Source organism: Meleagris gallopavo, chromosome Z (genome assembly GCF_905368555.1).
Source record: "Meleagris gallopavo chromosome Z, MGAL_WU_HG_1.1, whole genome shotgun sequence".
In the NCBI taxonomy this organism is placed as follows: Eukaryota; Metazoa; Chordata; class Aves; order Galliformes; family Phasianidae; genus Meleagris; species Meleagris gallopavo.
Genome location: NC_139435.1, coordinates 33400292 through 33412569, shown reverse-complemented (window position 1 = coordinate 33412569; position 12278 = coordinate 33400292). Strand labels below are relative to the sequence as shown.

At 38.8% G+C, this 12278-nt stretch overlaps 1 protein-coding gene across 3 annotated transcripts in view; it reads right to left on the bottom strand.

Moving 5' to 3' along the window:
• Positions 1 to 12278, bottom strand: part of ADAMTSL1 (ADAMTS like 1) — a 396646-nt gene that overhangs the window by 173232 nt on the left and 211136 nt on the right. Inside the window, exon 1 of one of the 3 annotated variants that reach the window (XM_085213495.1) lies at positions 4493 to 4959. The exons of the other annotated variants lie outside the window; for them this stretch is intronic. Within the exon in view, the coding sequence (XP_085069621.1) occupies positions 4493 to 4549 (57 nt within the window). The 5' untranslated portion in view covers positions 4550 to 4959. Of the gene's footprint in view, positions 1 to 4492; positions 4960 to 12278 lie in introns of those variants that run through there. 3 annotated transcript variants of the gene reach the window in all.

Sequence of the window (12278 nt, the reverse complement as noted above, 5' to 3'; positions counted from 1 at the left end):
GCTGATAACTCCATACAATGGTGGGAGAGCCTATAACAGAAGATAAAATGGTGCACACAATTATCTTGTAAGAAATATCCATCTATTATTTATTTTCTTTCTGAGATTTTGCCTGAATATATACTTAAGGACTAGGAGATCACAGGATTGGAGCACCTCTTCTATGAAGAAAGGCTGGAAGAGACTGGGATTGTTCAGTGTGGAGAAGAGAAGGCTCTGGGAAGACCTTATCGTGGCCATCAGGACAGAGTTACTCTTTATCAGCGAGTGTAGGGATCAGACAAGGGGGAAGGGTTTTAAACCATTCTATGATTCTATGTTATAGGACCTCCAATATCCAAAGCTAGCCAGCCATCTGTTAAGACAAGCTTACTGTCCATATGGTGATGTGAAAAGACAGTAATGCCCAGAGCAAGTATCAACCCTTCTTGCTGCACGTCATACCAAAGTATGATATTCTGATGAAATTAGGTGTTTCATGACAGCTTTTGATTAATTGCTGTCTACTACACGGGAAGTCTTCTTTTATAACTGTTCCTGGGTTGGACTAGAACAAGACATTTACTTCTCCTTTTCCTGTTCCTCATCCTAACACCATAAATATGAATGATATTGATAATATCTTATAAACATATTCTCACTAACCTAAATTTTCTAATTGTTTCTGTAAGGATGATACTATTCTCCTTTTATTCCTCATATGACAGACAACAGACTGCAGTTTCCCTATCTTTATCCACATAATTGCTGTCCACACACCTTTGACTTTTCTTATAAGCTTAAGCAAATAGCTGTGAAAAGCAATATAGATAAAAGAGTGACTGTAGGTTCAAGGAAGAGTTCCCTTATTGCTGGAAGGTTGCAATAAGGTCTGCCCACTGGCTTTTCTTCTCAGACTGAGAAAAAGTAAATTAAGTAAGCAAAGAATAAATAAAAGCAAATATAAAAAACTCTGAAGGAGAAGAAATATTAAATAAGCCCAAACATGGTGCTATATGCAAAGAAAGTGATGGATATGCAGACCTAGTTGCATGTAGATGTTCACGTAAGAAGCTGTGTCTTTCATAGACATGAGCTGTTCAGAGTATGGTGGCATGTCCACAAACCTCAATGGTCATGCATGAATAAAACTTAGGTTTGTATAGTTAAGCTATGAATTTCAGAGCATTCTGTTTGATCTCACAAATAGTGGAGATCAAATGTCAGTCTGCATGTAGATACATCTATGTACAAATATATATATGCACACTTAGGACCATGTACTGGAAAATCCTTCTCTCTACAGCTATAAATGTAGGAACAGATGAGTGTGCACACAACAGTAGATAGACCTATCTACACGTGAAAGGAAAAACTGTCAAGCTTTGTACATGTGGATATAAACAACAAGCATTATATTCATTCCACTGGCTAATTGTGGTTGTGGTCATCCAAGACAGACACAGCTAGATAATAGGGAAATACAATGCCAAAGAGCCTGGAAGGGATGGACTATTGTATTTCCCTATTTTCCATGTACAAAACAGAATAGAAGAAGAAAGAAATCCTCCAAAAAAAAAAAAAAAAGATAAAAAAAACACAACCCAAAAAACCCACACATGTGCTTTATTACAGTTCCTAGTGTTAGTTTTGTAAATACCACAAGAGCAACCAAGAGAGCTAAAAAAAGCCGCTGAAAAGATGCAAACAACAAATGCAAATGTGATTAAATGCCCTTCTGACATGTAATGATTTTACTTCAAATTTGGATGAACACACATGTCAATGGCTGGTTATGGTTTTGGCCACATTCCCTTTGAGTTAGACAACTGTGATTTGCTTGTGTTAGGCTTTTATTTTTAAATCAATAGAAAGGGAAACCTTTGAAACTGAATGCCTGTTCTCTTTTGTTCCTTTTAAAAGTAGTGTGCTGATATTTTCTTAGCATGCAAAAGCTCACAGAGCAATGAACAAAATTCTCCAAATACCTGCTCAGTCTGGAGAAAGAGAAACAACCTTTTCAAGTTACTTTCAATCTGATTTTAGTTTTTCAAGACAAGTATCTAAGGTTATATTCTTAAAAGTATCTCTGAAAGTACCCAATTGCCATTTATGCCAAGAAAACAAGATGTCTGGGCATGGAGCAAATTCTAGGGCAGATAACAACCAAACTGCAAACTCCACAGATCTGTCAAACAACATACTCTTCCACCACTCAACTGAAAATTATTTCTTATGAAGAAGAATATGTGGAACACAACATTACTCCAGGTCTCCCTTGAAGTAGACTATAGCTGTTGGCTAACAAGATGTTATTCCTGATGTTGCCTCTGGACTTGTCCATCTCTTTAACATTATGTGCACAGAGTATGAAACAATGTCTGAGCTATGCAACCTCTTTATGGGGGCAAGGACACAAAACAAAAGAAGAGCCTTTCTTTATAGCATCTTACTGAAAATACAGAAGCATTTCATAAATGATTGTAGGATTAATCAAGTGAGTAGCTGACTGCAAGTCTTAGTGCTTAGAATTTCTAAGAACTAGAACACTTCTAATGATGCTGTTGGAATACCTCATGACTAGGGGCTGCTCAAATTGCTCAGTATAGGCAAGAAAGAGGTTTTAGGTACATACAAGACTAGACAACAAATAAGCCCAGGTATAGATTTCCATAGATCTCATATTCATTCCACTTACCTGACTAATAGGGCTAACAGACACGTTTATAAACCCTATTCAGTGCCTACTTTTTCCTCAGAAACATTGATGACCCATACCCTGTATGAACTCAAGCTGCAATAAGCTACAGTAGCAACATGGTTATCTTACAACTTATCTCTATCTCTATCCAAGCTAGAAGTAAAATTCTTGCATGTTTATCTAATCTCCTGCTGAAAGCAAGTAAAAGATTTCCCTGACTGTGGAGGGAGTAAAAGAATGGTTTGATTCAAAAAAGAAAGTTAAGCTTGCTTCACATCACTATTCTTAAGGCACAAAGAGATTTGGTGGGAGGTGGGGGGAAATCTCTTGAGGCAGGGTAAGTCATACAAATAAAAACTAGTGTAGTATGGAATATAATGCATAATAGCTGGCAGCAGAATGCACTATTTATTTTCATGAATTAGGGACTGAGAACTTAAGTCACAAGAAGGAGAGTGAAGTATAAATGTTATGAGTATGAGCTTAACGTGGGGCCAGATCCCACAGTCCTTACACAGTTTTGTTGAGTCATATCTCCTGTTGATCTTCTTTGAATTAATACTGAAGGATTGGCTCATAGTATATTACAGTCATCAGGCTATAAAATTCTGATTTCCATATGTGAAGGAAGATCGGTGCCTGACTTTATGCCATTCTGTGTGATTTCAGCATATGGAAAACAGATCTTGAAACAAACTAGAAATTTAAATCTCAGTGTAAATTGCTTTCTTACTTCTAGCAACCAAATGGAATTTAGTGATTAGGCATCTAAAAGTTTAAAAAAAAAAAATCATACCATTATTTTTATTAAGCATTTGGGATATGGTTATCCCACCAATTTAGGTCTAGATGTGATTACTAAAAATGCATTGAGATTAATTTACAATAATTAGAGTAGACTGTTTCATACAGATAAGTAGGAAGTAGAAAAATGCAAGGATTTATAAAGTTCATTAATTTTCTTTAAGATTCTTTGTTATTTGAATGACTATACTTAATTAAATCTCTAGGAAAAAAAAAAAAATACACCAAATCCATGCCAAGACCACTATAGTATCACAAGTGCTTGTACATAATATTCTTGCTGCAGATTTTCTGATAGCAAATGTACTTATGAAATTAAGTCTGAATCACAATGGAACATTTAATATCAATCAAACCACAGAGCTACAGTGTTCAGCTGTAACACATCCTATCAGGATAATCACGGAGTTTATGCAAGAATATCATACAATAATGATAAGCATTATAGCCCTGAAGCAAACCAGACATCATATAATGTATTTTACAGAAGTTATTATAAAGTTTTCTCTCTAATGAGTTGCAGCAATAATCAGAGCTGCAGGAAAATTTCAGTACCTGGTTTCTCTTACAGGCACAGCAAAAAAACAAAAACAAAAACAAACCACTGTATATATACATATATATATATATATATATATGTTTCTTTTCTGGTTGTTGTCATTATGTTAGGAAGGAAGAAAATTTCAGTAACATTACAGTATGATACAGTTTGATTTAAAGGGGTTGAAGAAACAGCACTTCTCCAAATCCCAAGCAGTTAAATTACCAATCACAGGTTGCTGCTCTCTGAGTCTGTAAAAGCGATGCCAACATCAACTCCTTGGTTCTACCTGCAGAAGCCTGCAATATCAGGGCTCTCAGTTCTTCAGAGAGGATAAGGTTTACACGACTTCTTCAAAGCAAGCTCTACCTTGATCTGAAAGACTAAAAGCATGCCCTCATACATATATGCAGGTACAGTACCAGCTACAAGCTAGGCATTATTTATCGGAAAGAAATGGCATTTACCAGGAGGAGGGAAGCCAGAAGCAAGGTGCCAGCAGCGGCCCAGCGGCAGCCTTCCATGGTCGGCTGGTGCGGGACACTGGTCGGACCGTGCGCGAGCTGCGAAGCGCTCTGCTGCCCGCTGTTACGTCCAGCGCCAGAGCGAAACTTCAGCCGCGCTTCTCCGCCTCCATCAGCCCTGCTCACGTTTCCTGAGCCGGAGTGGTGGGTAGGTTGGGGTAGGCTGCAGGGAAGCGCTGCCGGAGCCGGCGAGAAGCCAATGCCCTTCTTGCTAATCAGACATGCAGCACAACAAAGGCGAGAGGTCTGGAGAAAGTGTAAGAGGCAAGGTAGAGCGGAAGAAAACGGAGAGAGAGAAGGAGGAGAAGGAGGAGGAGAGAGGCAGAATGGCACAGCTGGAGGGAGTGCTCAGCCGTCCCCAGGAGCTCTGATCCACCACTTGCTGCGAGCGGTCGGGCTTACAGCTGGGTCAGTAGCACTCCTCCTGAGCGCGCATTGTTCCAGTCAGGAGGGAAACTTAATCTGTGTCAATATATAACGTATGCAATAAAAGGCACCAATCAGAAAACACTAAAGTCTTCCAGGAGGATTTTTTTCAGCATGCTTTACTATAGTTGTGCATTTTCTAGAGAAAAATGCTCTCTGGAACTCTTTCCTCCATTTATTCAGCAATAAGAGAGTCTGGCTCTGATCCCAAATCATAAAGCAGGTATGTTTCTAAGAGGACTGAGTGTCAGCCTTTCTGTCATTACCTTTTCTTCCTCTTGGGGTAAACTCAAAAACCATCCTATTCAGCATTACAAGGAAAATGAGCTTCTGGGAGGGGAATATTGTACAATGATACAGACACCTCAGGATAGCCAGGAACTCTGCCTCTGAAACATTAACTTGAAAGACTGGAGTTTCAAATCCTGTTCCAGTGCCTCATGCAATTTGCATGCCCATGTCCCTGCATGGCCTGCAATACAAACTTTTTTATTTTTCCTTTTGGTCTAGCTTTTTGTTTAATTTTCTAAAGCAGAAAATGCAAACTGAATCCAATAAACTCTTCTCCAGTGAGGCATCCTCACACAAAGGAATGAGCTAGACTTCTCTCACAGCCAGAAGGTTATGGTGCTGCAGAGTGTGCTTTGTCCAAATGGATATGCAGAAGGTCTTGACTTTCTTGAGATTTTGGCTGTTGTACCTCAGTAAGTTCAGACAATGAAGGAGAAAAACAATGTACATGTGTGTTAGGGGAGGAGAACGGTATGCTAGCAATGAGCACAGCAGAGGGAAGCTCTGCCAAGGGCATCAAGTCTGGGGTTAGGGAGGAAAAGGGACCAAGTGTAGATCACAGACCATTTGAAAGAGCTGCACATGCACAGAAATGAAAAACAAGAAGTTGGATGAGCAAACAGGGAGAGATGCAGAGTACACAAGAGGAAAGTAACTGGGAGGAAAAAGGGGTTACAGATGTTGAGTAGTCAGGAAGAAAGAAGATGGTCTGACTTAGCAGGACAGGAGCAGGAGCATAAATACTGGAGATATCCAAAGGCCTAAAAAGAAAAGAGAGAAACTAGACAGAACTAGGCTTGGAAAATTAGGCTGAAGAGAGAAATTTGGAAGAAGAAACAAGGGTAATCAGGAACAGTGGCAGAAGGAGATTTCAGTCTGCAGTGGCCAGTAGCAGCCTGACTGGGGACCTTTGAATGTGGCAAGCTGAGAAACAGAACCTGGAAGACTGAAAAGGCTCAGTGGGAAGGGGCTGTGATGAAAAGCCAATTAGGTGGGGTGGAATGGATGCAGAAGAGTGAAAAATGGTTTAATGGATATTAAGAGCTTTCTTCTGTCAGTGAGTCCTTTATATGTCCAAATCCCCCCCGCACAGAAAATACAGTGACCACTTTCTCGGGAGAGCTGGTGTGTGTGGATTATTTTTGCACTACATTCAACTCAGCAGTGGAGAACACACTGAGTAATGATACTATGGCAGTATTTATGACTTCTCAGATTGCGTTGGAAAACTCAGAAAATCTAAATATCAATAACAATAATGACAGCAACAAAACATTCACCCCCAAATACTTTGTTTCACCAGCAAACCTGCTTCAGCATCAAACCTGAAAGCGGTACAAAGTGATCTTTTTCTGTAATATTCTTGGGCCACCACTGTCTCTTTTCTGCCTTAACCTGTTTCCTTTCCCCAAGAAGGCTAACATCATCTGAGAAGTAATTACAGCTAATTTTTGGAATTCCTGTACATCAAGTTCTCAAGGCCAAATTTTTACAGTTAGCAGCAAGGTTTGTAATACCAAGTCCAAAAGAACAATCAGATTCTTGCGTACAGATTTAATGACGAGTTATGCCCATATCTACCGATTGCTACAGAGCAGTGTTGCATCTACTAAAGGTTCATCTGAATCATTACTAAGTGAAAAAGAAAATAACTGAAAAAGGACTGTAGACTAAAAGGAAGAAAAAAGAAAAAGACTTCTGAAGAGCCTAGATGGGTACTGAAGCTCAACTTCTCCATATCCTGCTGCTCAGATCAGAACTATGATTATACTGAATTTACATAAACATTCTGTATGATGTTTTTTTATTTATTTTGCTAAAAGATCATTCTAGATATGGAGCACTAGTTTGGGGATGGAAATCTTTGTTTCTACATCGAATAGCTACTCAGTAATAAATAAAGAAGGAAAACATGTCCCACAGGATATAAAAGTGCCTGAAAGGTGAAAAGCCTCAGTCACTATCCAAAAATGACTGCAAGAGTTCAGAGCAGTGAAAGTCTTTTACCTACAGCAGAAAAAATAGCTGAAACTGCATGGATGGGCCACCCTGTACTGATGGTGCCTATTCTGCCCAGCCCTTTGTTTCACCAGTAAGACAGAAATGGGTCTCTGCAAAATCTTAATACTAGACGAAGTCCTGGCTCCTTCACACCAGTTTCAAAATTATTTTTCAAAAAATACTGGAGATCAAGGAGTCCAACATTGCTTTCAGTATTAATTGCTGATTATACACTTGCAAATAAGTCACCTCCAAATGGTGATATTACAAACACAAACCCGGCACCATCTTAGGGGAGACTGAATCTGTAAACACAAGCTGCTGTATGCCCTGAAAATTACCCCTTCCACTTTCTTAAGTGGCCATTAACTTCAGTTCTCCTCCTCCTCTGCCAGGTGTTTAAATTAAATTGGTTTTCAACTGTTTGTGAGAAAAGCAGAGCTGTTTATCGGTGCTATACGCCTATAGCAGATTATATGAAATAGAAGCAGAAGCAAAGGAGGGGTGTCTGAGGCTGTATTTTAAGCTCTGCAGATTTAAAAATACTTAATTTGAAAAACACACGTGCAGGCAGGAGAAAACTCTTAACATCAATCTGCTTTATAGCAGGAAAGAGTGAACTCAGCTTTGGAGCTGATCTCCCAGGGGGTATATGTTACCGTTTTCGCTCAGAAGCCACCTGTCTCTTTTTGGAGGCTGGACCTTTTTTTCTTTTTTCTTTTTTCTTTTTTCTTTTTTCTTTTTTTTTTTTTTTTTTTTTTTCTGCCATCAGGTCTGTAGAATCACAATTTTTTATTTCTTTTTACTTTTTCAGTTAACAGTTATTCTTAGATTTTGTCTTATAAGCCTGGATTGATTTCTGGGAACCTGGAAGCTTGCAGAAGTATGGAAAGTGAAAAACGGGAGAGAGCCAGTGCTTTAGTTAGAGATTTGAATTTACGTGTGCATGCCATTAGTGGATGCGAAAGAACTAGATTGAACGCTATACGATCTGTAATATTCTGGGCTACCAAGGTGAAGCTCACCCATGTACACATGGCCATGATTACTGAAGTACTTTCCTCAGAAGTTAAGCTGCTAATACATGCTAAATCTGTCACACAATCATAGAAAAGACCTCCAAGATCAACTAGTCCAAATGTCCACTTACCACAAATATTTCCTCACTAAACCATGTCCCTCCATACAACATCTAAGTGTTTTTTGAATACCTCAAGGGTTGGTGACTCCACCACCTCCCTGGGCAGCCCATTCCAGCACCTGATCACTTTCTCAGAGAAAAAAATTTCCTAAAATCCAACCTGAATTTCCCCTGTTGCAACTTGAGGCCATTCCCTCTCGTCCCATCACTAGTTACATGGTAGAAGAAGCTGACTTCCACCTCACCACAACATCTTTTCAAGGAGTTGCAGAGAACTTTAAGGTTTAACCAGAGCTTCCTCTTCTTTGGACTGAACAATCTCAGAACCTGTCCAGACCTCTGAGATATAATTCAAACCTACAATAGCAGGCAAATTATAGCTGTGAGAATGACTATCCTCACTATAATCTGTTGGACAGCAGTCAGTCAGTTGTTCAGCCTTCAGTTTCATCTCAACTCTGCCCTCTATAGAGACTGGCTGCCAAGAGCACTGAGGTGCAGCAGGGGAAGTTGGGAACTAGGAGGCTGTGACCTCTGTGCCTGATCCATTACAACTAATGGGATGAGAGGTTCTCATGAACCAGGTGATACACAATACAGCTTGATCCATTTTGTTTAACTGGACAGGAGTCAAACTGGTGAAGTAGTTTTACCTGAAACATATTTTGAACTGTCAACACAACAGTTGGTTTCCTGTGGAACTATGGGGATAGATGGAATAAACTCATTTGTAAGGACAGTTTCCTTCTACGAGTTTCACTGCGCTCACTGAACTGACAAATTACATCCCCTTGCTGTAATACATGGTCACCATTTACACTCTGAATTAGGAAAGATGCCTTTTGTGCCCCGGTAATGAACCTTAAACTTTGACCAAAAAAAAATGTAATCGCTGAAAACAACTTGAAGTCTATAGATTTTTTTGCGGTATCTTTCGTAACAATTTAACATGGAATTAACTTTTTTTTTTTTTTTTTTCCACTGGAACATAATTTAGTGGATGAGCCAAACATCTTGAACTGACATGCCTGAGATCTGAGTTACAACAACAAAAAAAAATAAAAATAGGGGAATTCTACAACAGCAGATGCAAAATTACTTCCTTTCTGTTTTGCTGGAGCATCCCAGGTAAGACAGACAAGCACAGGTCCATCATTCCTCTAATGTTTCTCTCTCAGGAGAGAGAATGCCACATACATACTCTTAATACTTCTCATCTTTTGGACATATTTGTTGTGGGCATACCGAAACAAATTCCTTTTTTCAGTCATCCCAGTGGCCATCACTGAGTGGGCTAACATAATTGTGTGCCACTCACATGCTCCTGGAAGGTAAGCCTCTGTTTTCCATTTTTTTTCCTCACACAAGAGGGATTCCCTCTACTTCTGTGCAGCCACATGCTTCTTGTCAATCCTCTTGAAAGCGTGCAATATATTTAACTCCGAGTCTTCCAAGGCTGTCTTCCAGCTACTATTGTATCTCAGCTTTTTCTAATGGTTGTTCTAGTGATTATTCTAATGGTGTTAACAGGTCATACTTCCTAACTAGCCCACAAAACAGAGAAAATTCTGTTTTGACATTTTACAAGCAGGGCACTGTACATACAGGAAAATTAGCTAACGTGCCCTTGATTTTACAGGAAGCATCAGAGCACAGAATTGTACAGTACCTCAGAAGGTGCAAACCAATACCATTAGCTAAATGAACTGGTATGTTGATCACTTCCATGGGAAATCACATTAAATTCCCTATAAGTATGTATAGGAATTAGCAGTGTGCTATGAGCAGTGTGTCAGCTAGTTGACATTAAATGCTTCACTTCCATGAACTTAGTAGAACACATCCAGTTCTTGTTGTGAATCCTGAACGTGAGAACTGTGCTATGTTGACAACTCTTACAAATCCATGACTAGTTTCATAGCCAATACTGGGTTTTACCTCACAGGCCCCACTTCAGATGTCATGACAATACGTGAGAGTTTCACATTTCATTAAAAGTTTCTAGTCTTACTAGTGGCAAAAAATAATCAGAAATCATGATCTTTAAAGATTCACATGCCAGAGAGATCATATAAACAAACAAACAGGTTTGCATACAATTTTTAGAAGTCTTGTTATTTTATCTATAAAGCCCATAATTTTAGGGATACTATGCAAGAAAGCATGGACTTGATGGTGTTGCTTTTGAATATGGGAGGAATTGAGCATATATTTTTGTAAACCACTCCAGCTGAAAGTTAGTTGGAGATTTATAAGTAATAAACTGATGAAACAACCGAACCAAACAAAAGCCTCTCACACCTTTTTAACCTCTTTGGATCTCTAATTTACAAGGCTTTTGCCTTGCACTGTTTTCCTTCTTTTGCAGTACAGCATAAGTAATTCTTTATGTCTTTTTGCTTTTTTAGTGCAAGTGGGATTCTGTTCCACTTTCTTTCTCGTCAAAGATTTCAATCTGAAGACAGATTTAGACCATCATGACCGAACCTAAAATTAATCAGGTGAAAATGCCAAAGTATCACCAAAGAAGGAATATTCAAGTTTTAAGAATCTCACAAAGAAATGAGGATGAAAAGAAGACTAGGCAGTACACTGTGGATTAGGATTTGGAAAACCCCTAATGTGAGGGGAGGTGGGGCTGGATTTTGGCCAATTTGTGATACTAAATTCTGTGTCTGGATTCAACTTTCCAAAGTTTCCAAGAAGACAAGAGGTGTGGAGGAAGGAGGGGAGCTGGATTGAGAATTTTGGGTTTTGGCCCATCTCTTGTGCTTGCAATTATTGAGAATGCCTGGACAGCACAAAGCGTTCTTTGAAATGTTGAGCCAGCAAGATATTTAGGCAGTGGAGCAGTATTAAAGAAACCCTTCTTTCTTAGAGGGTTTTGGATATCAAAACACAAGTAAAGATACCATGTGGATGGAACACCCACTTGGTCACACAAGAGTTCTCCGTTTAAAACATAGAAAATACTTGCTCCCACACTGGTCAAGTTTACAATAAAGTTTAACAACAAAGATTATAGTGAAAAGCACCTACTGATCTGTTTAGAAGCTGGAATCCATATTGTTCTTTTGACAATCAGAGAGACGGGAAAAATTTGTTAACAATCAGAAAAAAAATCTTTGATTTAGACTATCTTTAACAGAAAATTTAAAAATATGGAAAGATAAGAATATGTCATAAAACACAGGGTAAGTGGTAGGATTTTGAAATAGAACAGGACTGAAACAGTTACAACATGCACAGAAGTGGAAAAAGGTATTCGGTGAAATATTTGAAACATATGGTTTTTGTTTATGTTTCTTGCAAATATTTGAGAAAAGTGAACAACTCCTACCTGTATACAATCGTGACCATGAATGCACTATTATGTTGTAACAAAAATGTATTTATAAGCAACCAATAAAATACTGGAAGAAATTATAATGTTAATAACTAGGAGGCTATCGTGTTCCATATTAAATTTCTCAGCACAGCAGCACACTATGCAAAAAGCAGCAGTTTCTACTTGATGGATTAAACAGTTTCAATATGGTGGAAATATGGGAAACAGTGAAATAAGACAGATAGTATTCTGCTTTAAAGCTAGGCAGAAAGTATACTCACTATCAGAGAAACAGGTGAAAAAGTGAAATCACTTTTGTTTCCTGCTTACACTCAGTAAGATCGATTGACCTTGTGGTCTGAACTCATGAGGGTTGGAAACTGAAAATTCAAATCCAGATTTGGATTGAGTCTTCCCCCCCAAAAAATGCTTTTTTTCACAATATTTACTAAACAGTGGTGGCTGGTAAGTATATGAGTAGCTTGTACTGAGCCAAGTACATTGGATAGATATGTAACCCTGAGGATTCTGGTCCCTCTCTC